We start from the raw sequence: 27,943 nt of genomic DNA, 5'->3' as shown, positions 1-27,943 counted from the left end.
ATATTTAAACATGTTAACATAAAAACATCAACTGACATCGCATAAGGAAAAAAATGTATGCAAACTGTTATACCAGTGAGGTTTACTTGTCCCAGTAACCACTGCCCAAGAAAACAATAATGTGTTTCAAGCTTTTGTTATTAAATGTAAATTACATCTTTGAGATCATTTAAATGTGCTTTTTAAAGAGATCTGCATAAATTTCCATTATACAGGATTATATACACGTCTATTACCAAGTGTATTAACATGTTATTTCTCATACATCTCCATGGTGTCTGCAGGACAGGTATTTCCCAACAGCACCAGTCCATCACTTTCACCGCCTCCAGCTCTGTTACTGGTGGTGCGGTCCGCTTTATAGCTGCGTTATAACCACCGTGTGCGGAGCTGCGTGCGCGCGCTGCGGGGAGAGAGAGAAACACGGGCGATCCGAACCGGGCGGTCACGTCCACAGGGAAACCAACCGTCGTTGTCAGGTCTAATTACACCAGTCGTTGAAAAAAAGCTGTCAGTGCCGTATAGCTTTGGAAGATTCGGGATTTTTTTTTCAGGATGCTCATCTCTCAACCTGTGCAGCGGGGAAATATCCCGCCAGTCGTGATTTTGGGTTCGGGCTGGTGTTAAAAATCTCGCTTCAGTGGACGAAAAGGCCCTGCTAGATCGGCGCATCGCAGACAGCGGGAAAGTGAGGAAATACCGATAAAATATCATAACCAACGCGCCACAGCACGCATTCGCCTTTCGGTGTTTTGATGCGCAAGGTACGCTGTTACACAATGTGCTGTCACTGTGTGTTTTGATGCATGCTGACCAAACGTTGCTGTGTTGAAATGATGCATTTTAATGCATCCGCTTATTTAATTGTTATCAGACGTGTTTTAGTGTGGAAATCTATTTTTATGCACATTAACAGGGTTGACTCAGGGTTAACCACGCATGAGATGGGGATGAGGGGTTTTGTGAATGCAGCAGGCTGATGTGATGTGGGAATACATGACGAAGGGAATTCCCTGCATTACACGATAGCGCTGCTGCATGCGTGCGTGATGCAACGGTGCGGTCGCGCGGGGAGCCGTCATGGTTTGATGAACGCTGCGTGCGCTGGGTTTCACCTGCGGATGCTGGATAGCACGGAGAAGGAGAAAATCTCGATATGACGTAACACACACAAACATCTTCTTAGTAATAATAAATGTATTCATCACTTATTATTGACTGCATTGCGAGCCCAATGTACTGAAATGAAATTGCGAGAAATTACGCATTTGCCAGTACTATGCCAAATAGAAGAACAGGTGTTTTCAAGTGTTATGTGAAGATAATCTCTTGGCTGGGTTCTGAGCCGAATAAACAGAACAAAAAGGCATTTAATGTGAAATAATTTTGATATTCTTACTGCAGTCCATTCAGCCATTCTCCAAACCTGCAGGGTGGTGGAGGCTGGAGCTTATGGAGCCTGCTGGGCATCTTGGCTCACAGGCAGGGTACACCCCTGGATAGATTGCTAACCCATTCTATCACATGGCACACACACATACACGCACGCACACACGCACACACACACACACACACACACACACATGCATCTACACACCTTTGATTTTATAAGTTATGTCAACTTTTCACAAGCCAAAACCAAGTTGTTTAACTTCATTTTTTTTACAGTGCATAGACAAATTTCCCCAGTCATAAATTCATAATACTGCATTATAATTTGGCAGAGAGCTGGGTGAGATTTTAAGGAAAGCAGGTTTTATTTCACCCTCTCTGATCAATAAATTTAAATTTATTTGATCAATTTAGACGCTTTTATCCAAAATAACTTTAAAAAGAGAGCATTCAACATTTTGTCTGCAAAAATGCTAGGTTATTTTCAACACAGCATTAGGGAATAGGGAGAGATAGCAACATTAAAGAGGAGAGTTTCTTTTTAACAATGTTAAACAGTTAAAAGTAATGTGTATGGCGAACAGGTGTGTTTTAGGTGTTGCGTAAAAGCTGTGGTGGACTGGGCAGATCAGAGTTTTTGAATTGTAAAATATAGGAATTGACTTTTCTAGTATGATGGCCCAAAGCAACAAATCCTAAAGGAACAGTTTAACTCAAAATGCTTATACATGCAGTAAAATCACTTGAGATGCTAATGCATGAATGGACATTTAGGTAATCCTCATTAAAGCTCAAAGAGAAGCAAACATGTTCTCCTGAAAACAGACATTGACAGCTTAAGTTGAAGCTTATAAGGGTTACAAAAGGGATTCTTCTGGGCAACTTCTCTTCACTTTTGCTCTTAAGCTCAAAGAAGGGTAGTTGTGTGTTGCTGGATATTTTTCCCCTGAGCGTGTATTGTTTTAATGTGTGTGTCAGCTTCTTTGCCATCCTCCGTGCCAGCTGCCCAAGGTGCCCGTTTTGTCAAGAAGCAAACACTGCAGTAACCTCTGCTGGTGCACAGAGGGGTTCTTGTAGTGGCAAGCACACACACAGCATTATAGGTGAACAGAGCTCATTTACTATTTAATGGACTGTAAGATCAGGTGACACGCTTATGCAAACACTGCAGAAACCTCTCTGCTGACGTCACCTCAGCCAATGCACTCATACACACATGCATGCTCGCTTAAGCATTTTTTCAAACATGCGTTTTTGTTCTGCAGTGTAAGATTTCTAATTTTAAATGTTGCAAACAGCAAGTACACATACATATTGCGGACACTGTGATCCACGTTATTGGGTGCGTTACAGAGTATTATCAAATATGCCATATGTGTAAATACTCTGCATATACCAAGACGTTAGTAAATTATTTAAGAAGTTTAGATATAGTTTGTATATAGAGTGCAGTACTGTATGATGACAATATGTATTTTTAACAGTATATAAAGCAGTTTACATTTTTTTATGGTATATAATTTGCCAAATATTTAGATTTTGGATTTTTTGGAGGTTGCTGTCCATGTGATTCGTAAGATATAACACACTAGGTAAAGAGTGAGAGAGGTGATGTGGAGCGCTTGAGCGTGTTGAGATGCTGCTGAGCATTACGAAATTACATCCACTGATCCCTCCACAGGTCTGTGCCTTTGAAACTGGAAACCTGCTGTGCGCTCAAAAGAGTGGGGGTCAGTGACAACACATTACGCTTTGCCAAACAGAAGAAGTGAATATAAAGTTAATATAGATTATTACATTAGGGTCTTGTCTGGAGACAAGTAAAATTAGCCACAATCCTTCAGGTGTTGCTTGTTTTTTTTGCGAAAGTCGAGTCTGGTTACAGTACCTGGTTTGGATGGAGGCATTTTTATTTATTTATGCCATTCCAGCATTTATGGCTATTTATCCTGTTGGGAAGGGGCATTTTTGAGACTAGGATTGTTTGTTTAGTGATAGAAATATGCAATAAAGTTTACCTGAACAAATGTGTTTTGGGTATTTTGTGTACATGGCAATATTTGGATTATCATCAATTGTCTTCAGTGGCCACCTCAAAAGGATGTTTTAGCACAATTTGAGCTTTAGAAACAAAGTTATGGGACAGTTGATGTCAAGTATAATTGTTGGTCAGAAATATGTTGTTTAATTGTGATTCTAGCACGTGATTTTAGAGATATTCCCCATTTAAATATAGGAGTTTTTGCATGACTGAAATAATTGCCTGAAGATGTTGCAAACACAAAAAAGTGAAAGTGTGATTCATTAAAAAAACATTTTAATTGGTTAATTAAAGTTAATATATTTTCGACTTTAGGTGAAAAATCTTAGCCTACATTATTTAAAGGAACAGTATGTAGGATTGTGGCCAAAACTGGTATTGCAATCACACAGCTGGTGGCCAATACACAAAATGACAACATAAACATCAGTTGAGGGCTGCAACTCCACTTTTTAAATGACAATATCCTGGCCAGACCACTGTTGTCAGTGATATAAGTATTTGAAATGGAATTTTCTTAATGTCTAGTGACATATCAGGGCCATTTTATTATTTATTGATATAAATTTCTTACATACTGTTCCTTTAATTATTACCAATTGAGGATGTTTTTTCACCTAAAATTTTCTCATTTAATTTCAAAGTGTTACTAATTGAAGAAATAAGTTTCCAACTTTCACTTTTAGTGCATGGTCATATTTTTGGACTTTGCATCCACTCTAAATATGTAAAGTGTTTTGAGTGTTTGTTAAAAAAGTATACATATATTATAATTAATAATATGTGAATAGGCTGTAAAAAGCTGCCTGCTTAAAGGACAAGTTCGGTATTTTACATTTAAAGCCCTGTTTTTAGTTGGAAAGCATCTTTTGCAGCGATTTTTGTGTGAGCATATCAGTGAACACCCCTGACCACTCGGTGAGTTTCACGTCTTTGTAAACGAAAGTTTAATGCATTTTAGGAAGGATTGTTCCAGTGCACCTATACAGCCATTGTAGAGGTTGGGGCTGATACAACAGAAACCGAAAATTCTCGGGCCGGCATCATATGTCCAAATTTCAGTCAAAACCGTTCTATTTCATCATAAACAATCTGAAAACAGGGCTTTAAGTGTAAAATACCGAACTTGTCCTCTAAGGATTTTTGAAATGCATAAAAAAATTCTAACCTTTCTCTCTTTGTTTCTTTCTGTATCTCTCTGTCTGTCTTTCTATTCTCCATCATTTTTTATTCTTTTCCAAACCCCCCAAATCCTTTTCCTAGGTTCTAAAGACTCATACTGTGTGGTATTTGAATTAAAGTTATATTCATCTTCATTGTGTATTTATAGACAGATCGTTTTGACAGTATCCTCTTGGGAGGACTGGGATTGTGTTTGCTAACCGAAACCCAGTGGCCAATCAATAAAAATAACTCAGCTTTAAGATTCATTAAACATTAATTAAATACCTTATTCTCAAATCGTAGAGGTCAATAGCCATTTTCAAAGAGTTCTTTTAAAGAGGTCTTTTACAGGTCACTTCAAGTGTAAGCCAGGATTCTTCCTGCATTGGTTTCTGTGCTGTAAACCTCTGAGCTCTTGATAAGGTCAGGACTCTTACCCCCTCCAAACCTGCCCACTCCATAGCTGTGATCCCATACATTTGCAACCATTCGCCCCTCTCTTGCCACAGCAGTTCTCCCATCCAGGCCCCGCTCCAACCAGGCGCCAAACATGGCGCCCCAGGGGCGGGATCACCTGGTCACACGGGAGTCTGCAGCTCGTAGACGAAGCCCAAATGTCCGTCACACGCTCAGCCCTGAGAATCTAAGAAGCTTAACTGAGCGCGGCGGGCCCGAGCAGGCTGGAGTGGGACTCCTCAGAGCCAACAGTGACACGGACCTGGTTAGTTCTCAAGGGCGTTCATCACTCACAGCATCTACTTTGGAATTCACCATGGGCCGGGGACAGAACTTGGTCATCTCATGGGATATCAAGGAAGAGGTGGATGCTACAGACTGGATTGGGCTGTATCACATAGGTAAGAGTTAACCTTAATTATAAAGTGGGGATGTGCAGTAGAAATACTTTGTTTCATACACGCTTAATGTGCAGACAAAAATACATTTGTGGGGGTGATTTTTTTCTGAAAAGTGTAAAAGGTGTATACCCGATGCCCTTCAGTTTCCCTCTTTAAAGACTAGGATAACAATCATTGCTGTCGTGTAAAAATATGACCCCAAAGCAAAGCGATACATCTGGGCGCAAAGCCACTGGCCATCGACTTGGAAACCAGCAGAACTTCATTACCTGCACAAGGGTGTTATCACCAGAGGGCTCTAAATTTCAACAACTAAGCAGATCTTCAGTAATGGCTTTAATCTAACGTGTCTCACATTTAATCGTTAGTAGTCTACCAATGTCATCCACTGTAGATTCTGTATTGCCAGTGAAATTTATCATCATTTTAGACCACTGGTCTGCAACTTGGGTTTATGCCACAAATTTGCCACCTAAACAGAAAGCATGTTGACAAACAACGCAAGCACATGCAAACGCACACACAGGCATTTGTAATGTACTGTATGATTTCCCATTTTTCCAGATGAAACTTGTCCATCAAACATGTGGGATTGCAAGAATCGTGGAGTTAATGGTTCACAGTGTGGTCACATTGTCTGGAGACTGGAGGCAGGGTCGTACTTCCAGGAACGTAAGTGACACGGTGACAAACAGTTCTACTTTGTTGGATCATATAATGTATCAGTGGGTTTCAAATTCTTTGCACTCAGACTCGTCCTAAAATATTGCACTTGTTTAAAATAAAGTCTGTTTGTTGTTCTAATTATTAATACAACAAATGTGATGTTCTGATTTGTTATGACGTCACTTTTCTGTTTATCTCTTCTAGCTGAGACAAGGATCTGTTTTAAGTACTACCATGGCGTTAGTGGTGCATTGAGAGCCACAACTCCCTGTATCACAGTCAAGAACCCCAGAGCTGTGGTCAGTTTGTGTATCAACGCTAAATGTTATTATACATTTGATATTTCTACATTTATACATTTGCCAGACAGCTTTATCCGAAGTGACTTATAGTGCATTCAACCCATACATTTTTGAATCGCTACGTGTGTTCTTGGGAATCAAACCCATGACCTTTACACTGCTAACACAATGCAGAATTATACAGAATTACTGTATTTACTATTTTATACTCTTATATTTATTCAGTAATAGTGACACTTAGTAGCATAGTATACATACTCCAATTGCATTGTATGGTATGCTATTAAGCATAACTTATGTCACATTTATTTAAAACTAACGAAATTTAAATTTTACTAATGAAAGCTCACATTTTCTGTATAATATTGGCTATATTTCCCAGCAGGTGATTCTGTATAATGTAGCTGTCTTGTTTATGAAAGGCTAAAGGCTAGTGTATCTTTGGTAAAGGTTACATAGTACATAAGGTGTCAAGTGCTAAATGGCCACTGCCTTACATCTTTGTGGTTGGGGGTCTGACATTTTTCATGTTGCCATAAGTGCCATCCATTTATCATGTTATTTGATGGATGATTTTCTGTATGTGCATCCAGGCTTAGGAACAGCAGGGGTTGTCCTTCATGAAGCATTCAGTTCCAACTGTAACATGCTGAGCAAAATAATAATACTTTTCATACTGTTCAAAGCACCAGTCTCGATTGTTTATTATTTAAATGTTCTTCCTATCTTGTTATATATGGACCCAGAACTCCTTTACAAAAACACAACAAATTCCTTGTTTGTGAGCACACTTGGTGAAAAAGCTCATTCTAATTATTTTATATTATTAGTTTCATGGTGCATTGTGCATAGCTTTGTGGCAGGGCTTTGCCTTAACACTGCAAAAAGTCAAGGGTTCAATCCCAGTAAACACACGGTCCCAGTTACATATATATTTTTGTTTCACAAGAAAGAAAGAAATTCATACAGGTTTGCTTTTTCTTTTATCTTTTAGATCAGCATGAACTCTTTTAGATTACTATGACACTAAGCTTGTGTTTAAAACCCAATATTTTTTGGTATGTAGGATGTAGCCAGTAATATCAGTCTATGTTTTAGGCTGATGGTCAAGGTGACGGACAACAGACCTCGGACAGCAGTCGAAAACTGGTCAGCTTTACTTTGTCAGGTAAGATAGTGTGTGTGTAACAAACAAAGAGAAAATGGGAATGTTTAAAATTTCTAATGATGAGATTAGGAGCATCAAAGTTTGATTTTTATAATTTATTTTACTTTAATTTTAATCTTGAATATTAAATACATCAAGGTTATATTTTCACACAATGTTCTTTACATTAGAGAGTACAATTACTTTATGCAAACAATAAAACACAAAAATGACTTTAGATGGGCTTTTAGACTGGGTTATTCAGGCTGGTTTGGTCATGGGCAACTGACAAATCGCCCCTAATCCCCTGGTTTCCTGCTTTTAAAACAGGAAGTACCATCAATGAAATATACTATGACAGTTTAATAATTTGTAGTATAATAAAATTGTATCATTTAGTTCTTCATTGCACATTTTTTATGTTTTGTGTTAGATATTCGTGCTGTGGGGCTGAAGAAGGGAATGTTTTTCAATCCAGACCCTTATCTAAAGATGAGTATTCATCCAGGCAAGAGAAGCTGCTATCCGACCTTTTCCCATCATGGCCAGGAGAGAAGATCTGGCATCACGACAAACACTACTAACCCCATTTGGCATGGAGAGGTGACGCGCGCACAATTTCTGTAAAGAGAAACAAACACGCTAAATATATAAAACCAAATAAAGACAAACTTAGGGTACATTTATACGCAATTATGGACACACAAACAAGTCAGGTTTAAACAAATAAACATGCAGATGCAATTGAAACCATGATGCTGATGTCACAGTTAGTCTCTAACTCTTTTTTTTTCTTCTGTCTTTCCATGTAGAAACATACTTTTGTGGCTCTTATGACAGATGTCTTAGTAGTAGAAGTTAAGGACAAGTTTGCTAAAAGTCGACCGATTATTAAGCGCTTTCTGGGTCAGCTGAACATGCCGGTACAGATGCTGCTGGAGAAACACGCATCAGGGTCAGTCTCATGAGTCATGACTGACTGTTACCATAATACATTTTTTATATTGATAGACTTCATCACAATGTGCCTATATATTCATGAAATGATGAGAATTTTTGCTTTTAACCATTTCAAAATGTATTTGTATGCAATAATTTAGAAAAGAAAAGATGATTTACAAATAATCTGCTTTAGTTGTATCACGTATAAACCTAATAAGTTTATGAAATATTTAATATCAGTATTTAATATCAGTGGAAATGTGTGTTTTTGGATAAAAATAAACACAAATCAGTTATTGAGCAAATACATAATAATCAGTGTTTAAAACTGTCACCTTACCTCACCACAATACCCAATGGTAAACCTATAATAATGATTCATAATTTGAGCTGTCAGGTATGATTTTGTGGTAAATGTCAGTTAGACATCATCATACATACGGTAATGTTATGTAACCTGTAATTTTAGGTTTTAAACCGAGATGGCGACAGAGACAAACTTGCAGCTTAAATATCTTAGATGGAACACTCATATTAGCTGTAGTATGACTGCATGATTATATGTGTTTATATGATTACAGGAACCAATCACTGAGCTTCTCTTTGTGTCGACGGTTGCCCACTGATCATGTGAGCGGCCAAATGCATTTTAAGGTCGATGTTACATCTATGGGCCCAGATGGTGAGATGACTCACAAATATATCTATACACATACATGTTGGTGCAACCAATAGCTATTACAGAGCTACTAAAAGACCACAGAGAATGGAGGGTCAACAATTTTCAATAATGTTCTCTATGAAGTCAAAATGTTTGTAATATTACCATTGAACTTTTTGTTAATGGCGCAGACAAAATCAGTTTTACAATAACTTGTATCAACTTCTCATCAATAGACATTTCCCCAGAGACGATTCTTGGGGCAGCAGCTCTCAATGGAGCTCCAGGAACCCCTTCAGATGACGAAGACCTACCGCACCCTCTCCCGGTCCAGTCAGCAGACCCTTCCCCCACAGGCTCCCAGGCTTCTCATAGAAACGGGGAAGGGAGCAGCATACCCTCTCCAGACACAGAGATCTATGGTGCCACTCTGGACGACGAGGCCCCTTCTTCCCCTGACCTGCTCCAAGGTTCTTTCAGCGAGCAGCTTGATGCCATTGAGGCCCCTAAAGGGCCAGGAGAGAGGCCTCTTGGGGCAGCATCTCCTAAATTGCACTCCAGCTTTCCTACACACACTCGTCTTAGCGCCATGCTACACATTGACTCAGATGAAGATGAGGAGAGGTCCGGAGCTACGGAGGCCACATCGGTAACATTTAACGGTTACCCAAAGACTCTACTGCCAGGGAAAATGAAAGTACCTGTGCCTAAAGGAACTATAGGGAAACCTCCAGGAGAGGCTGGGTCGAAGTGTGAAAATGTTGAAACTGAGGTGGCTCCTGAGATGGAGGTGATGCCGAGTTCAGTGGCCCCTGAGGTGGAAACCGCCAGCCTGCTGGAGAAGCATGTGGAGGAGGAAGTGGAGGTAGAAGAGGAGGAAGAGGGGTTGGCACCCAGTGAAGAGCTGGCAACCGAAGTCGATATCTCCTCAATGGCATCTGACAGCTGTGTGGTCCCAGCATCTGCTTCTCAGGTCAGTTGATGATTTACTGAGATTGAAATGCTTTAAAGGAAAGTTCCTCAGATTCGTTCACCAAACATGAGAAGTTTAATGTTAATCGACCATGATTTTGAAATGATCTTTCACAGGAGGCAGAACAGGGAGCTGAGGCAGCCATTGATCCAGGAGGAGAAGATCTTTCAGATGACCCGCCCACAACTTATGAGGTTGCTGAGACTGTTGAGGAGACTCCTCCAACCAATGAGATAGAGAGGGTTGTGCCACAACCAACCAATGAAGAGGAAGAATGTGAAGATGTGACTGAGGACACGATGTCCAGAAGATGGAGTCTGGAGGCGACAGCAGGTGTGTCACAGGAGGACGAGGAAGAGGAGTTAATGCATTCAGGGGATGGAGAATCTGTGGATTCTGAGACTTTCGTTACAGAGACAGAATCAGGTAGACTGGTGTTTTCATACCTTACGGTTGATGGTACCCATTGACTTCCATAGTAGGCAAAACAAATACTATGGAAGTCAATGGGCACTGTCATCTGCTTATCATCATTTATGGTTGTTACATAAAATACATTAAACATTTGTCTCAACTAATAGTGTGTGTTTGGGGTAAGACTCTCTATCTGAGCAGTGACAGATGTTGGGAGTGTTCAGGAAACCAAAAACTGAATTTAGTGATGTGATTTTAGTGACAAAATGACACACTTAAGTTATAATCATTCACCAGTGCCCTTAATGTGTTACACTGGCATTCTGTTACTGTTAAAATGTTCTGCAGGTGTCCCTCAGATAAATGGAGATGTTCGCTCTTTGCCCTCCATAAGACAGGACATCCACAGATACCAGCGTGTGGACGAGCCCCTACCTCCCAGTGAGTGTGTGTATGTGTTTCTGTACGTCTGCATGTGCTTCTGTGTTGTTTACATGTGTTTCTATGTAATTATGTCAAATAGATTTGGAAATATACAACATTAGTCAAAACACTGCCTGCGCTCATTTTACTATTTACTTCTCTCAGACTGGGAGGCTCGTATCGACAGTCATGGCCGTATCTTCTTTGTGGATCATGTGAATCGCACAACGACCTGGCAGAGACCCACAGACCCACCTGCTCCTCAAGGTCTCACCCGTTCCAGCTCCATACTGCAGATGGAGCAACTCAACCGCAGGTTAGAGCTCAAAATGATTTCACAAATACAGTAGTGCACAAAAGTAACGTCTAGCTTTGAACAATTGATATCTTTGCTCTTTACCTACATTTTTTTTTATTAAAGGTGCATTCAAAATTTGCATGTATGCATGTTTCATGGGTGTGTTTCAAGTATAAACTGAAGCTCACCTTTGAGAAGCATTCAAGGAGGCTTGGCAAAAAATTACAACACCCATGACTACAAGGATCAACATAATAACAGATACAGATATTGTAGTCAATGCATGCTTTATTACCTGTGAGCTTTTTGATTTATTTTGTCCAATAATACCCTAAAAGTTTGGTGGTTTGTCCATTTTGTACCCTACTTTTAATACCTGAGGGAGCCTTAAAAGCAAATGTTGTAACATCACTACTGTACTTTATCAGTAGTAATAAGCTTACTTTACATAAACTTTAATAAAGAACACAATCAGAATGTATATGTAGTTTTCTGAATGTAGGAAATAAGGAACTGAACCTTACTGAATATGTAATAAATGTTGGATTTTCTCTCTTGCCAGGTATCAGAGCATTCGTAGGACAATGACCAGTGAAAGATCTGAGGAGCAGAGAGTGGAGGAACCGTCTCCTGATGAAACAGACATGTTACCTAACTCTATCTCTGGTAACTTTGAAAATTGTATTGCTTTAAGGTTGTTTTATATAGCTTAATATACTTCATTTAGCTTACATTTATGTTACATTTCTGTGCCTGTTCTCATGTAGAATTTCGGAGGGACAGCTTGGTGGGTCAAGCGAGCGCACGCTCTCGTCTAGCTTTGCTTCTTCAGTCACCCGGTGCAAAGTTCCTCTCTAGTCCTGACTTCTTTTCTGTACTGCATTCAAATCCTGTGAGCCAAAGCACTTAAACACAAATATCAAAAGTTTTAAACATTCACTCATTCTTTATTTATATTTTTTCCACATTAGAATAATAATACACTCATAAAAACTATGGCATAACACAGATGTAACTGTGGGAAGTATGTTGTGACTAAAAGTATCCAAAATAAATCACAACTCATATTACACACTTATTATCTGCAGAGGTGTAAAAAGTACTCAAAAATGTTACTCAAGTGAAAGTACAAGTACTGAGTGTAAATTTTACTCAATTAAAAGTAAAAGTATCTGGCCAGAATTATACTTGAGTAAAAGTAAAAAGTACCACATTAAAATTTTACTTGAGTATTAAAAAAGTAAAAGTAACAGGAAAATTTTAAACTAAAGATTCTTGTTTAAGCTTTTAATCTCTAAAAACATGAAGTGAATGCACCACATACAAGGTTTTATCCTGCTTTACATCTGTTTGTATTTAATTGTATTTCAACTATAAAACGACCTAATTTCAGTATCCAACATGCTACTCAAAGTTTTGAAACCTCAAATTTAACTAAAGCAGAAGCTGATTTTCAAAATTGAGTATCAAGCATCTCACAGACAGCCAGTGCAGATAGAGTTCTATTAGTTCTTGTTCACACTGTCAGTCCAAATCTGATTTTGGTGCATATTCGATTGGGACCCAATCACATTTAGAACGTGTGAACGGCTAAAAACCACATGAAATCTGTTTTATTTCTTTTCTGTTTTGAAGCTATATCCAGAGGTGGTTTGAAATACTTTTCAAATTACATTTCCAGAAATACATTTAAGTCTGACTGCTCTGATCGTATTTTTGTAGCTTTTCGGTCATGGTGTTGCGTCACGTAAAATGTAAACACGATTGTTGTGCCAGTGTGACGTCATTGCCATAGAAACAGTGCAGATAATCCAGAAAATTGCAAAACCCAACAGGACGCACAGATCGGATCTAAACAGTTGTGATACACAATGTGGACAGTGAGTCTGTCCAGTCAGACATGCAACAAAATCAGATTTGGACGGACAGCGTGAACAAGGTCTTAGTCTTGATAGAGAGGCTGCAAATAGCAGTGAACGTGAGCAGAGACTTCCTGGTGTCTGAAACTCAGGCCAGATATCCATCCAACTTTTTGCTGGCTTAATGTGTTGTCGGTTTCAAAGAAGCAAAAAAATCTTCATCCGACTAGCCCACTCGCGAGTCTCTAGCCCTTTCTCGGGCCAAGATATGGTCAACCCTTCCCAGATTTTTCCTTGGCCTTAGCTCAGGCAGCTTAAGTCCAGGGCGTTCGCACTTCGGGTCCCTTATCCTACCCAAGAGGGCCTTTCCAACAAGCCACCCACGAGTCTCTAGCCCTTTCCCCGTCCAAGATACGGTGGTCCTTTCCCCGATTTTTTCCACGGCTGTAGCTCGGGCACCTTAAGTCCCCTCGGGTATAAGCGACCCAAAGGCATCCAAGCTACGGTCGTGGGAAAATCAGGGGAATGACCACTGTATCTCAGCCGGGGAAAGGGTTAGAGCGTCAGGGTTGGCTCGTTGGAAAGGCCCTCTCAGGATAAGGGACGCCAAGGGCGAATGCCTAGGACTTAAAGCGACCGAGCCACGAACGTTTGAAATTCAGGAGACCGTCGGCCACAGAAAGGGTTAGAGAGTCGGGGGTTAGCTCGTTGAAAAGGCCCTCTCAGGTACACTCTCAGAAAAGAAAGGACATAACTGTACCTTTAGGGGTACAATGGCTTGTCACTGGGGCTGTACCCTCAAGGGTACAGTTTTTGTACCCTTGGCAGAGGGTACAAATTTGTACCCTTGTGATTTGTACCTTAAGAGACCAGTTTTGTACCTCTGGTGACAATTTTGTACCTTTATTTAACAGTACAAATATGGACCCTTCAAAAAGGGTACAAAATTGGCTTTGACAGGGTACACTCATTGATTATGGCTTTAAAACTTATACATATATCTCAATCTAAGTACTGTAAACTTTAAATTATAAGTGCATATGACTCAATATATTTGTGTTGGTTTAGCCAATCGTTCAGCGTAAAGGTACATTTTAAACATTAGTATAAAAAATGATAACAGAAAAGATAAAATACACAGTTTATTGAACAATCATTTATTTTACAAAAGGTTTAGATATAAAACAGAAGTGTGCTGTTCAGTCCAAATTCACAACATTAAAAACTAATATTACATTTACACTTTACTTATGAAATATATCAAGTATTCCTTTATGGCTTTAACAGACTGTCCAAACAGGAATATTTTAAAACAAAATCAGTGTGCTGTTCCTTAAACCAAACGACATTTAAACATTTTTAACAGGGCCACATCTGTCCTTGCCAAGCAGTGAGAAACACACAAATATAAATTTTTTCCCTGGTAAAACTGTGGTGTACTCACAGCATAATGAGTAAATGAATAGGTCCATATGGAGTAACATTTCTTTAGTTTTTGTTGTGTTAATGACGGGTGGTAGACGATAGTCAGTCAGCCTCCTTAATGGTAAAGATCGAAAACTGCTCTGGGCACGTTCATACTTATCTGTGAGAAAACACAAAAATATGAATACATTTTCCACTGACAGAACTGTGGTATACTCACAACATAAATAAATGTGGTACCTTTAAAGTTTTTGCTGTGAATGATGGTTGGTCGAGAACAGTCAGCCACCCTCAATGGTAAAGATCCAAACTTGCGCGGGAAACGTTTGTGCTAAACTGTGAGAAAACACACATAAATATGAATTAATTTTCCACTGTTTGGTTGAGCAGACAGACAGACAGACAGACAGACAGTCAGTTAACGTTAGACCTTACTGAGAGAGAAACACATAAATATGAATTATTTTTCACTTACATAACTGTGGTGTACTCACGCAACATAATAAATAAATAAATGTGGTAACGTTACCTTTAAAAGGATTCTGTGTAACTGACTTTTGACGTTTGGTGGCGAGTAGACAGTCAGTCAGTCAGTCAATCTCCCCCCTGACTGAGAGATTCAAACTTGCGCAGGAAACGTTTGCGCTAAGCTGTGAGAAAACACACATAAATATGAATTAATTTTCCGCTTACAGAACTGTTGTGTACTCACTTAACATAATGAATACATTAATAAATGTGGTAATGTTACCTTTAGAAGGTCTTAAATGACTGTTTGGTTGAGAGCAGACAGAGAGTCAGTTTACGTTAGTCCTTACTGAGAGAGAAAACACATAATATATTATTAATTTTCCACTTAACGTTACAGAACTAAGGTGTACTCAAACAACATAATAAATAAATTAATAAATGTGGAAAAACGTTACCTTAAAAAGGTTTCAGGGTAAATTACTGTCTGGTGGCAAGTAGACAGTCTGTCAGTCAATCTCCCCCCTGACTGAGAGAGATTCAAACTTCCACGAGACACATTTGTGCTAAACTGTGAGTAAACACACATAAATATAAATTAATTTTCCACTTACAGAACTGTGGTGTACTCAAACAACATAATAAATAAATTAATAAATGTGGTAACGTTAACTTACCTTTTAATGGTTTCTTGGTAAGACGTGTAACGTTATACAGTCTGTCAGTTAATCTCCCCCTGACTGACTGAGAGAGATTCAAACTAAACTGTGAGAAAACACACATAAATATGAATTATTTCTCCACTTACATAACTGTGGTGTACTTAATGAACATTAACCAGCTCATAAAAATGAGTCTGAGGAGTATGAGGCAATAGTGCTGTGTCAATATCGCGTTGACTCGTCTTATACAACTTTACACAAATAACCGTAACCGAATCAGTATTAAAATGAAGAGCCACGACAAACAACACATTTTTAAAGTTTAAAAATGTTTTAAAGATGATGAATGAGTTTCCAGTGCTTACCTGTTAATGTTCTTTAAGTGTCTGTCGTCCTCCTGCGCTGCTCTGTGAAACTGACTCCGACCGTGAGATGTGGGGGGATGGGCGCGTGTCAAAATAAAAGCGCGGGTTTTTTTCTGTGTGTGTGAGGGATTCAGTTATTCAGTATTTATTCAGTTTAAATAATGGTTAATCAATTGCAGTTTTTGAGTTCATATCACAGTTTTTATTAAGTGAAATTAACTTTTTTTTTAATTAAAATTTAAAATTTAAATTTAAAATTAAACACACTGTCAATGAACTGAAGAAAACTAATACTACTTCAATACCCATGTGTCCAACTAAAGGAAACAAAAATTGACACAATAGTTATTTACGTTACTCACCAGATTTACAGCAGTTGTCTAGAACAACAAATAAAAAAAAAATGGCAAGAGGCTGTCTCTTAACATTGTACCTTATCCTTTAAAAGAAATGGTACAAATATGTACCTTTTAATGCTTGGGAACAAATATGTACCTTTTTGACCCTCAAAAAGGTGCATATGTGTACCTTGAGGTCCAATAATGAGCCCTATGGGGTACTTTTGTGTTGATTGTACCTTGGGGGACAGAAATGGACCCCTACTGTACCCCTATTTCTGACAGTGTAGGATAAGGGACCCGAAGGGCGAACACCCCGGACTTAAAGTGCCTGAGCTACGACCGTATGAATTTCAGGGAGTGGCACGCTGTATCTCGGCCAAGGAAAATAAATAACATTTAAATTAAACTGGCTGTCAGCACAATTCAATTGGTTTGGTAAGAGTAAGGGAAAATAGAATAAAGTGATCTCTAAAAAATAAGTACTTTTTGACACTAAATAAAATTGTAAGGAGTAAAAAGTACTTTTTTTCTTAAAAAAATGTAATCAAGTAAAAGTAAAAGTACTGATTTTAAATTGTACTCAAGTAAAGTAAAAATCCCCAAAAATAATACTTAAGTACAGTAATCAAGTAAAATTACTCAAGTACTTTACACCTCTGATTATCTGAAGTGCAGTCACCAAATAATTGTTTTAAATAAAATGTTAGTGTTCCAATAATAACAAAAGTAATCTGTTTGACACAGGTACAGTACTGTGCAAAAGTCTTAGGCCACCATGCCAGAATTAGATTTGTTGTTTTGCAATGTTATAATGATCATATATAATTGTTTCTTTAATAGAATACATCCAGAAAATACAGGAAATGTGTATATATAATTTTAAAAAGTTTTTAGCGTAAACTCCCCTTCCACTTGAGCAACATCAGGAAAATGCAGGATCTCGTAAACCTAAATAAAATTAAATCCTAATTTCTAATTTTAAAGAAATTACTCTTTTTACTTAATTCTGCTCAAAAACGCTCAAGATGTGTTTAGTGCCAAGTGAGGACACACTAAACACCGACGATGCCTAAAGAAGACATTTTTATCCTGAAATGTATTTTTTTATTTGTTTGTACATATTTCCTGTATTTTCTGTTTGTATCTTAATAACAGAGATTGAAAAATAAATATGGATGACATAAAAACCTCTAAAACAACAAGTCTGGCGGTGGCTTTTGGGCAGTACTGTATATTTTTGCCTATAAATGTAATTTCAATCACTTAACCATACACCTTCAAATTCAACAAATTTTTAAGATCATTGTTAAAATAAAAAAAAAGTGTTTTAAAACTTTTAACTGGTAGTGTTCATACATGGCACTTTCCATATTAATGGGTACATAAATAATTAAAATAAAATAAAAATCATCTGAATACAACAATATGCAATAAAAATAATGAATGACTTTTTATTTGAAAAAATATCCTTGAGATCTTTTTTGTTTCTTTGCAGAGTGCCTATCGTATGTTCACAAGTAACACATGTCTAAAGCACATGATCAGTAAGGTTCGGCGGGACGCCCAGCACTTCGAACGTTACCAGCACAACCGAGACCTTGTCAATTTCCTTAATTTGTTTTCCAACAAGCAGCTGGAGCTACCACGGGGCTGGGAGATGAAACATGACCAAACTGGCAAGGTGTGAATTTGTGTTTGCTTTCATCTCCCTCTGGAACTCTGCACCTGTTCTGTCTTAGTGGCCGTTTACAAATGAAGCTGCTTAGTTGAATTATTTGCCGTAAAAATGCAATTGTCATTGTGCAAGACCATTAAAGATAGACCCCCTCTCATGTTTAAATACACTAACAATTAAAACTAGCACAATTTACTTTAATGCAGTTGTGTACAGGCACTTAGATACATATGTTTTTTATACATGTCCATCTGTTGTGTTATTTATTCTTATAAGCCGATGTTTCATGTAAAGATTCCTGCTTAGACTGTTCCTATTTACGTGTTTGTCCATCAGCCTTTCTTTGTAGACCACAACTGTCGTGCCACAACGTTTATTGACCCGCGGCTGCCCCTACAGAACTCTCGTTCTAGCAGCTTGTTGGCTTACAGACAGCACCTGTCCCGCCAGCGCAGCCACAGCACAGGAGACGTGAGTACTGACCCATCAAAACCATATACTGTGTCAATACTGCTGTTTGTGTTTCTTTCTTCTATTAACAATAAAAAGCCACTGATGTTTCAGGTTGCTGATGAGTCTCGCTCTCCAAGCCCACCTGTCCAGGGCCGGTCATCCAATAACTTTGGTGGTTCAAGGAACAGTCAGTACCAAGACTTGGTACCTGTTGGTGAGTGTAATGCCCATGATAACAGTGTGCACATGCTATTATATCAGCACGTGAACACATTAAAATATCTTGTTTTTACAGCCTATAATGAGAAGATTGTCGCATTTCTACGACAACCCAACATTTTTGAGATTCTGCAAGAGAGACAACCAGAGCTTGTAAGAAATCACTCGCTCAGGTGTGTTGTACTGACAATGTTACTTGTTACAAACATATATTCAATATATTCTACATATATTGAATTAAAATGCACAATCCTGTATTAAAAATGAATGATGGAAAAGTGAATTAAATTTTGTGCAGTGTTTATAGTACAAAACAGACCTAAAATACTATGTGAGAAGTTATGGCAGGCTGATCTCATGGTAAATTTGACTATTTTATGAAGTGGCAATTTCGTATAACATTGTTTGATGCGAATGATACAAAAAGTTATGATTACCACCTTGCAAAATAGTAACAAATTGCCATGAGATTGTGTTGGTTATGCGAGACCTATATCTACATATTACATTATAATAGCTCAATACTAAATACTTGTCAATCATATGGTTGTCTTTGTTTTTAGAGAAAAAGTTCAGTTTATTCGTAATGAAGGAGCATCTGGGTTGGCCCGCTTGTCTAGTGATGCAGACCTAGTTATGTTACTCAGGTAAGTGTGTGTTGTGTGTGACTTTCACATCTTTTTTAATTACAGCTAACTGATTACCTGCCTGTTTCCCTTTGCCTGTGATGTCATGCATGCAATAACTGGGTGTGTATGTTAAGTATATCATGAAAACTTAAAACTAAATTGAAACATACTTGTAAGAAATTATATAAAACTACATTACCAATTAGTTTTTTAATACACAACATATATTACATTTAAAACTTTTACAACCCACCTTTATAAAAAAACACGTAGACAGAAAACAAACAAAAATGATCATCCGAGCAGCGTATGTGTGCTATGGTCTGATTCTGTACAGATAACTAAGGGTAGAATACACACAGTTGTTACACAACCCTCTTTCCTTGCAGCCTGTTTGAAGAGGAAGTGATGTCGTATGTGCCACCCAATGCCTTACTGCTATCCAGCTACTGTCATGCCTCCCCACAGAACTCCCCTGGTGAGAGGTCACATGACCCTGACTCACATCCTAGTAACTCCTTCCATTCTCCTCGTACCCAACATTTCCTATATTGTGTCCCTTCAAGACCTGTAATCGGCTAATGAAAGTAATGAATCTGCAGGTGTCTTTGGCTTCTTGTGACACTGCTCAGATTGATCGGTGTATGACATCCACAAGAGCGATTTGAAAGCTGTCATACTTGATTGGTCTGCGCAGCACTGCATGAAGTCAAACACACCTTGTATGTTTATCTCATCATGCATGTGTTTTAAAATAATTCTTCCGAAAGGTGATATTATGCAACTAAACAAAGAGATTTGCATTGTGTAAACATTTTCAAGTGATATTTCTTTTCTGGTTACTCACAACTTTTTTGTTCACAGGAACTCCAAGAGCAAATGCTCGAGCCCCTGCACCCTACAAGCGTGATTTTGAGGCCAAATTAAGAAACTTTTATCGCAAACTGGAGACCAAGGGCTACGGGCAAGGGCCAGGAAAAGTGAAGTAAGTTCTGTCTCAAGAAAAAAAACTGACGTTGTGGAAAGATCTTGTTGGTCCTGGAATACCTATAAATTCTTCTATAAATTAACAAAAATTTAAAGGGACACTCCACTTTTTTGAAAATATGCTCATTTTCCTGCTCCCTTAGAGTTAAACATTTGATTCTTACTGTTTTGGAATCCATTTAGCCGACCTCCGGGTCTGGCGGTACCACTTTTAGCACAGCTTAGCACAATCCATTGAATCTGATTCGAACATTAGCATCACGCTCAAAAATGACCAAAGAGTTTCGATATTTTTCCTATTTAAAACTTGACTCTTCTGTAGTTACATTGTGTACTAAGTCCGACGGAAAATTAAAAGTTGCGTTTTTGGCTGGTATGGCTAGGAACTATACTCTCAAACTGGTGTAATAATCAGTGACTTTGCTGATGTAACATGGCTGCAGCAGGCGCAATGATATTACGCAGCGCCCTAAAATAGTCTCCTTGGTAACTTTCTATAGCAGGGAACTATTCTCTGGCACTGTGTAATATCATTGCGCCTTCTGCAGCCATGTTACAGCAGCAAAGTCCTTGATTATTACGTCGGAATGAGAGTATAGATCCTAGCCTATTATTATTACTATTATAATCACTATTATAATCACTATTATTAATTTTCCGTCAATAGTACACGAATGGCTGAATAGATTTCAAAACAGTAATAATCAATAGTTTAACTCTAGGGGAGCTGGAAAATTAGCATATTTTCAAAAATAGTGGAATGTCCCTTTAAGGTTTGGTTTAAGGTAAATGGTTGGGGCCCTAAAAAACCTTTTCTGTCAGGCTAACATTTCTCCCTGATATTAGGTGTTGGTTATGGTTTTATAAAAATTTCTTTCAGGAACTTTGTCCTGTCAGAAATAATGATAAAAAAATCTAGTTTCTAGTTCTCACTGGGAAAGTACCCTTTCAAAAGATATACCTTTGCACCTAAACAGTACATATTAGTTGGTACCTAATGTTTAAATACAGTGACTGCTCATCTGAGGGGCGTTAATTCAAAAAAAGTGTTTCGAGTGTCATTTGTGTGGTTCCTTTTTTCAAAATATGTGTTCTGTGCGTCGAGAGATCCTGTGTGCATCACATGTTTTGTCAAAATAAGTGCCTGCTGCACACGTGTCAAAACCGTTTATGATAAAAGAGACGCTCACGCTCACAAAATACATGCAAGACACTCCCTTAACAGTAAACTCTGATTGTACATGAGATTATGCGAGTATCTGGCAAACGCGAGCGTCTCTGTTATCATGAACCCTTTAGACGCGTCTGCAGCAGGCACTTATTTGACAAGACACATGATCCACACAGGATTTCCGAGGCGCAGAACACATATTTTGAAAAAAGGGACCATGACAGGCTACATACATGTTGTGACGAACTTCGCATCGAGCGCCCTCGAAAAAAGAAGTCACCGCCCGCCACTGCTTACATATCTGCAACTGATTAATAAACCTTTTTCAAAGGGAATTGCCCCAGTGACAGCTTGGGACAATTTTCTGACAGTGTACTTATAAATCATGTACAAATAATAACATGCAATATTATTTAAGTAAAGGCAAATGATATATCGTTTAAATTGTATACAAGATACAAGAACATTTATGTTGGATTTTCTTCTATGTGATTTTATTTAGGTTGATCATTAGGAGAGATCATCTGCTGGAAGATGCTTTCAACCAGATCATGTGCTATTCCCGCAAAGACCTTCAGAAGAGCAAGCTGTATGTTAGCTTTGTTGGAGAAGAAGGGTTGGTATACCTAATATTTTTTTTTAATACAGTGCTCATTTCAGCGTACTCTTGTATTTAAATAGTTTCCTCTGTAAATTAAGATGCTTTATTACAGTAGTTCGATCAATTTAAATGGCATTTTACATTTTGGGTAACCACAAGCAATTAACTGAAATTTTGTTATTCATTTTTTTGTTTTTCAGGTTGGATTATAGTGGACCATCCAGAGAGTTCTTCTTCCTGGTTTCCCGTGAGCTCTTTAATCCATACTATGGACTGTTCGAATACTCCGCTAATGACACTTACACTGTGCAGATCAGCCCCATGTCAGCCTTTGTGGACAACCATCATGAGTGGTATTGAACCAATAATTGCATAGAATAACTGGTTAATTAAATTAACTAAGAGTATATTTAAGCTACAATCATGTTTTCCTCAGGTTTCGATTCAGCGGACGCATACTGGGTCTTGCTTTAATTCATCAGTATCTTTTGGATGCGTTCTTCACCCGACCCTTCTACAAAGGTCTTCTTCGGATGTGAGTTTTCACATCAAATGCCTCAATGATTCATGTTTACTTCATCAAAGCAGCTGCCTCCAAGGGCGTGTGTGGTTACACGCTTTTTCTGTTTCTTGACTCAACAAGTTTAAACTCTTGATTAGAATTCCAGTCATTGCTATCAAATTATTCTCATGTGTTATAGTCCTAAGGGTGCTTGTACATGTTTGTACATGTACCACTGAAATTGTCGTTTGTGAATTTGTCACATCATATACAACATTTATTATAATCGTTTTTGTTATGTAATATGCATCCACCTCAACTGTGATTTTGTCTTTGCAGCCCTTGTGATCTGAGTGACCTGGAGTTTCTGGATGAGGAGTTTCATCAGAGTCTGCAGTGGATGAAGGACAATGATATTGAGGATATGCTGGACCTTACCTTTACGGTTAATGAAGAAGTATTTGGACAGGTCTGAATCTCTGATATGCACGTTTCAGTGTGTTCTGGGTGATGTTTCAGTAGCTTATGAGGTGAACCTTAACTTCACTTTGAATTTTACGAGTAGCCTGCAGAAGCCAAACTCTGGTGTCAGTTAGTTGTATAGCTTTGAGGCAGTGGCTTAGTCATGCTGCTCTGTCCTTGACGTTAGCACCTGCAGAGACTTCAGCATCTGTCTTTTCATATCGAGATATCTCTAAATTTGCTGTTCCTACAATCTTAGGTGGCTTTGTGACTATTTAGGGGAGTAAACTCAGAACACCTTAGCAAGCTGATACAGGCCCATCCATCAGAACAACTTTGTTATGCAACTTTTGCATATACAAACACCAATCACATTTTCTTCAAAAACATGTAGATTAATGATTAAATTCTGCACATTGAGAATGAATCAGAAGTTTGTCTGTCTCATTTTATGGCAGATTACAGAGCGTGAGCTAAAGCCGGGCGGGTCTGGCATCCCTGTGTCAGACAAGAACAAGAAGGAATATATTGAACGCATGGTGAAATGGAGGATTGAGAGGGGTGTGGCCCAACAGACAGAGAGTCTTGTTCGAGGATTCTATGAGGTATGATGCCATCTGGCTCTATGACCTTTTGTGACTCATTATTGATACTCTGGATGATCTAAATCCCATGTGGATGCACAGGTGGTGGATGTCCGACTCGTCTCTGTCTTTGATGCTCGAGAGCTGGAGCTGGTTATTGCTGGGACAGCAGAGATTGACCTGTCAGACTGGAGAAACAATACAGAATACAGAGGAGGTATTTCAACTGAACCTGAATCCTGTGTTAGTTTATAATCTGCTTTCGCTCCAGTGACATTAGGGTTAGATGCTCTTAAAAATAAATGTGCTTCTAGATGCCATAGAAGAAACATTTGAATGGTTCCATAAGGAAACTTTAACAACTGAAGAACCTTTCAATTAAGGTTCTTTGAAGTGAAAAATATATGAAAGAAATGGTTATTTTAAGAGCTTTTGATTGAATGGTTCTTTGAGGAACCTAAAATGGTTCTTCTATGGCATCGCTGTGAAGAACATTTTGGGCACCTTTATTTTAAAGAGTAGGTGGCGTTTCATTCTTGCTTTATGGATAATCTGATGTTTTATACAATTCACATCATATGAATTTATACAAAATCGTCACCTGGAAAACAAATAATTTTCATTTCTACCGGTATATCACTTTTTCTTATCTGTCTTTTAAGGTTACCATGACAACCACATAGTGATTCGATGGTTCTGGGCTGCAGTGGAACGTTTCAATAATGAACAAAGGCTACGACTTCTTCAGGTACATTCAGATCAGAAACATAAACAAATTTTCTGTTTTCTAAAAATGCATTAATATTCATTTCTATAGACCGTTTCAGTGGCAACAACATAAATAAATGGCTTTGTTCTTCCAAGCTTAACTTCTGGTAGACAAGGGATCAATATTAATAGAGGCCCTCTAGAGTAGATTATTTCTGATAACAAGTAAAATAAATAACCAGTAAGTTACCCTTAGTTCAAATCATAGCCAAAGCGTATCAACTACTACACTGAGTCAACTTACTTTTGTAAAATTAGTGTATACACTGTTAGCTACAGATCCTTGCCTGCTACCAAACCTCCCCCGGCTTGCCGTCTCCACCCAAAACATATATTTTCAACAAGTTATTTATTCCAGAGGTCAGTTCATCCACTGGCCAAACCGATAAACAAACATAAACCGGAAGTTAACAGAGGCGTTAACGTGCCAATGCGTGTGCATCCAAAGAAACCGTATATAATCAAAGTTATATTTGGAATATTTGTGCTTATAATAACTGTGGGAGCGAAACAGGCAATAAGGCATCCCATAATAACATGGGTTTGGGCTAGAATACCCTGGCAGTAACATAGCAATTCTGAGTTTTTTAGAAACCACATAGCACACAAACTATAAGCTTAGTGTCCCCATAAAGAGCAACAACAATGTAGTTGTAATCTCTGTTTATTGTCTGCAAACTAAAGTCAGTAAAAAAAACATTTGTGCTTTTCTTTAGTTTGTTACAGGCACTTCCAGCGTTCCCTATGAAGGCTTTGCCTCTCTGCGGGGCAGTAATGGCCCACGTCGATTCTGCGTGGAGAAATGGGGCAAGGTCACCTCACTCCCACGGTATTTCTGAGATTAGTTTTTTTATGTACAGTGTCCTGTTGTGGCATTTAAATGATATACAAAATATATTACTAATTATTCTTGTTGAAAAAAGTGAGGAAATTAAAAAGAAGCATTGTGCTTCATCATGTGAACATGATGTCGTTGTTTTTATTTTTTACATAGGGCTCACACCTGCTTCAACCGTCTGGATCTTCCTCCCTATCCCTCCTTTTCTATGCTTTATGAAAAGATGGTCACTGCTGTGGAGGAGACCAGCACATTTGGTCTGGAGTGAGCTACCGTCATAGCAAAAGTGCTACTGAATATTTTTTCCAGTTCACCACAACCTGGCTCCCCATGCAGCCATTTACCTCCACCTTCCTGGAGCTTTTGTGTCGTCCTCACACTTCTAATATCATTTGGTGAAAGTCTACACATCTGGAATATATGCGATCAAATGACTTACTGGAGAAGTGCCAACTCCTGATCCTTACGTTATGAACTTAGTACTGAATGCCAACTGTGATAATTGTATTTTAATCCACACAATGAAAGACTTACAAACCTACATAGTCACAGACATCAGAGCTGGAGTCTTGATCATTTAGTTCAAAATCAATGCATTTGGTTTAAATTTGAAAAAGAGACTGTGGTCCTGACAAAACTCTGTTTCTTAAAGTCCAAAGATGCTAAATTACAGTAATATAGTCACTTTGATAGGCGGTTTTATGTCTCCATGTTTTCAGGGATAAACCAATGATGATTATTGCTGCAGTTATTGTCAGTTTTTTAGTCAAGATGGACTTTTACATGGCTCTGTTTTTGGAGATTTAACTGCTGAGATGGATTTCTACTTGGGGTTTTGGTTTTAAAGGTCTTATTCAGAGTTTGGCTATTGGTTAGGTTCTGGGTTGAAAGAATTATTGATCTTGACTGCAGCTCTGAAACCACATAAACTCAATTTTGTCCACAATAACAAGCAAATGAAATGCACACGAAAACACTCAGACAGCATGCATACCCTCTTACTGTGATCCTTGCACCAAATGTAGTTATGATAGCGTAGAAACTAAAGATCTGGACTAGTAACCCAAAGACCCTGGGTTCACACCTTGGGAAGGGTGATCTATGAACTAGTGTTCATGAATCAACATTTTACCTTTGAGCAAGGCATTTATCCCAAGTTCCAGAGTGATTGTAAATGTATCCTAATTGACTTTGGTTAGAAAGCTTTTTGGTGTCTACTTAACAATGAAACACTAACAAATATCAACACTCTACACTACTTTGTACCACACATATTTTTAATTCACCATTCAACCTGCTTCTCTTATGCACAAAAATACTTAAAACAACAACTGTGAATGTAGAAACACTGATCACCAATGTGTGCAAGTTTAACAAATATATGCGCATGAAGGAGGTATAATAAGACTTGGGATTTGAGCTTTAATAATAGAGAAAACATTGTGGTGACAGACACAAACAGTGGCCTTGAAATTATATTTATGGTTAGGCAAGTCCATTAACCAGGGAAGCAATAGTTATACTACTGATTGTGTAACTTGGTGGAAAACAAGTAGCTATTTTTTATTCTGCTATGGCAAAACAAAGGACAGTCAAAGAAAAGAGAAACAGATGAAAAATAAGATTGCTTACTTAACTGTTTTAGCATGTTCAGGGGGCAGCAAGCCAAACTGTTACACTTGCACAAGTTATGAAGTGTTTCAGAAATAACTCTTCATAACTTAATAAGGAAACAATTGTCCATTTATGGAATCACAGATCGGAACTTCTCACTGAAATGTTTAATGACGATGATTAATGTTTAGTTCTTCATTTATGGGTGACAAGTTGAACACCTGGTTTACAGACATACAATTTCTCTCTTTGTTATTTGTCTGTGGTCCACTCCCCAAGCCCACACACAAACACATACACAAGCAATACAAAAAATCATGCATTTACAAATACTTTTCTGGGTAAAAACAAGGATCCTAGGATTTGGATTTCTCTCAAAACTGCTCCTTTATGTAATTGATCTTTGGATAAAATAATGCATGCTGGGTCGAAAAAGCAGTACCTGAGTTTGACCCTTAGATGGCGTTGTGTCATAGCTTGATAATGCATGCTGGAATTAGTTAAACAACAGGAATCCAGATTAGTTTTATTTGCATGAGGAGTTGCTGTTAATCAGGGGCGGGGTGAGATTCGGGGACAAAACTAATAAATGTGTCACTTCCATACTTTTCAAAAATCATCTGTGCTGTTATTTAAACTTTATGGTTTATTGATTGTGTAAAATGCTGATGAAAGAGCCACCACTTGACTACAGTTGGTGAACCTGCATGTGTTTCATGATGTGTTCATATTTGTATATAGCTGTAATATATGTGTCAGTCTTGTCCTGTGTTTAAATTATATTTTGCACTGAATGTACCAAAGGTTTGGGATAGTGCTGGCCTCTTTTGTGTCTCTGTGCCTTATTCTGCCTCGACTCATTAGATTAAGTGTGAATGTACATTTATTTCCGACACATGATTGGTAGATTTGAAAAACATTGTTTGAGTCATGATTTCCTTTTTATCTTGTAGTGCACTTTGCTCGATCGTCCAGTCAAATTGACCTTTACGCATTAAGTTTGCTTTTCCTTCTGCGAGATCAAAGTCCAGTACCTCTTC

General features: G+C 38.2%; 1 protein-coding gene and 1 long non-coding RNA gene across 4 annotated transcripts; one reads left to right on the top strand and one right to left on the bottom strand.

Annotated features, from left to right (window-relative positions):
- Positions 1-207: 207 nt before the first annotated feature.
- On the top strand, positions 208-27,710 carry hecw2a (HECT, C2 and WW domain containing E3 ubiquitin protein ligase 2a). Of its 2 annotated transcripts, XM_065292556.2 has the most exons (30): positions 209-764; positions 4,697-5,454; positions 6,019-6,126; positions 6,325-6,419; positions 7,521-7,590; positions 8,003-8,172; positions 8,382-8,524; positions 9,093-9,193; positions 9,409-10,145; positions 10,262-10,571; positions 10,908-11,000; positions 11,148-11,298; positions 11,843-11,946; positions 12,048-12,172; positions 17,896-18,081; positions 18,412-18,546; positions 18,640-18,742; positions 18,824-18,920; positions 19,311-19,394; positions 19,766-19,854; positions 20,241-20,361; positions 22,037-22,150; positions 22,336-22,488; positions 22,572-22,670; positions 22,977-23,106; positions 23,558-23,704; positions 23,786-23,900; positions 24,346-24,431; positions 25,168-25,280; positions 25,446-27,710. In XM_065292556.2, exons 2-30 carry the CDS (start codon positions 5,148-5,150, stop codon positions 25,555-25,557), a joined length of 4,398 nt encoding a protein of 1,465 aa, XP_065148628.2. In that variant the 5' UTR covers positions 209-764; positions 4,697-5,147; the 3' UTR covers positions 25,558-27,710. The 2 variants fall into 2 exon arrangements, with proteins under 2 accessions (XP_065148629.2, XP_065148628.2); XM_065292557.2 differs by lacking the exon at positions 17,896-18,081 and having other exon boundaries at positions 208-764.
- Positions 14,269-16,674, bottom strand: LOC135733204 (uncharacterized). Of its 2 annotated transcripts, none has more exons than XR_012335111.1 (7): positions 16,060-16,674; positions 15,710-15,797; positions 15,491-15,603; positions 15,316-15,381; positions 15,040-15,214; positions 14,805-14,900; positions 14,269-14,724 (listed from the first exon to the last, which is right to left on the bottom strand). It is a non-coding gene; the product is annotated as an uncharacterized lncRNA (long non-coding RNA). The 2 variants fall into 2 exon arrangements; XR_010526910.2 differs by having other exon boundaries at positions 15,094-15,214; positions 16,060-16,665.
- Positions 27,711-27,943: the final 233 nt, after the last annotated feature.

The sequence above is a fragment of the Paramisgurnus dabryanus genome, chromosome 15 (assembly GCF_030506205.2).
Source record: "Paramisgurnus dabryanus chromosome 15, PD_genome_1.1, whole genome shotgun sequence".
NCBI classification, from domain to species: Eukaryota; Metazoa; Chordata; class Actinopteri; order Cypriniformes; family Cobitidae; genus Paramisgurnus; species Paramisgurnus dabryanus.
The sequence above is the reverse complement of the archived record's forward strand: the minus strand, read 5'-3'. Positions and strand labels throughout refer to the sequence as shown.

Coding starts and splice junctions, on each gene's coding strand:
- hecw2a (XM_065292556.2), top strand. CDS start 5,148: ATGGCGCCCCAGGGGCGGGATCACCTGGTCACACGGGAGTCTGCAGCT. Junction 8,173..8,381: donor ACCCCATTTGGCATGGAGAG/GTGACGCGCGCA, acceptor CTTTCCATGTAG/AAACATACTTTTGTGGCTCT. Junction 11,947..12,047: donor GTTACCTAACTCTATCTCTG/GTAACTTTGAAA, acceptor GTTCTCATGTAG/AATTTCGGAGGGACAGCTTG.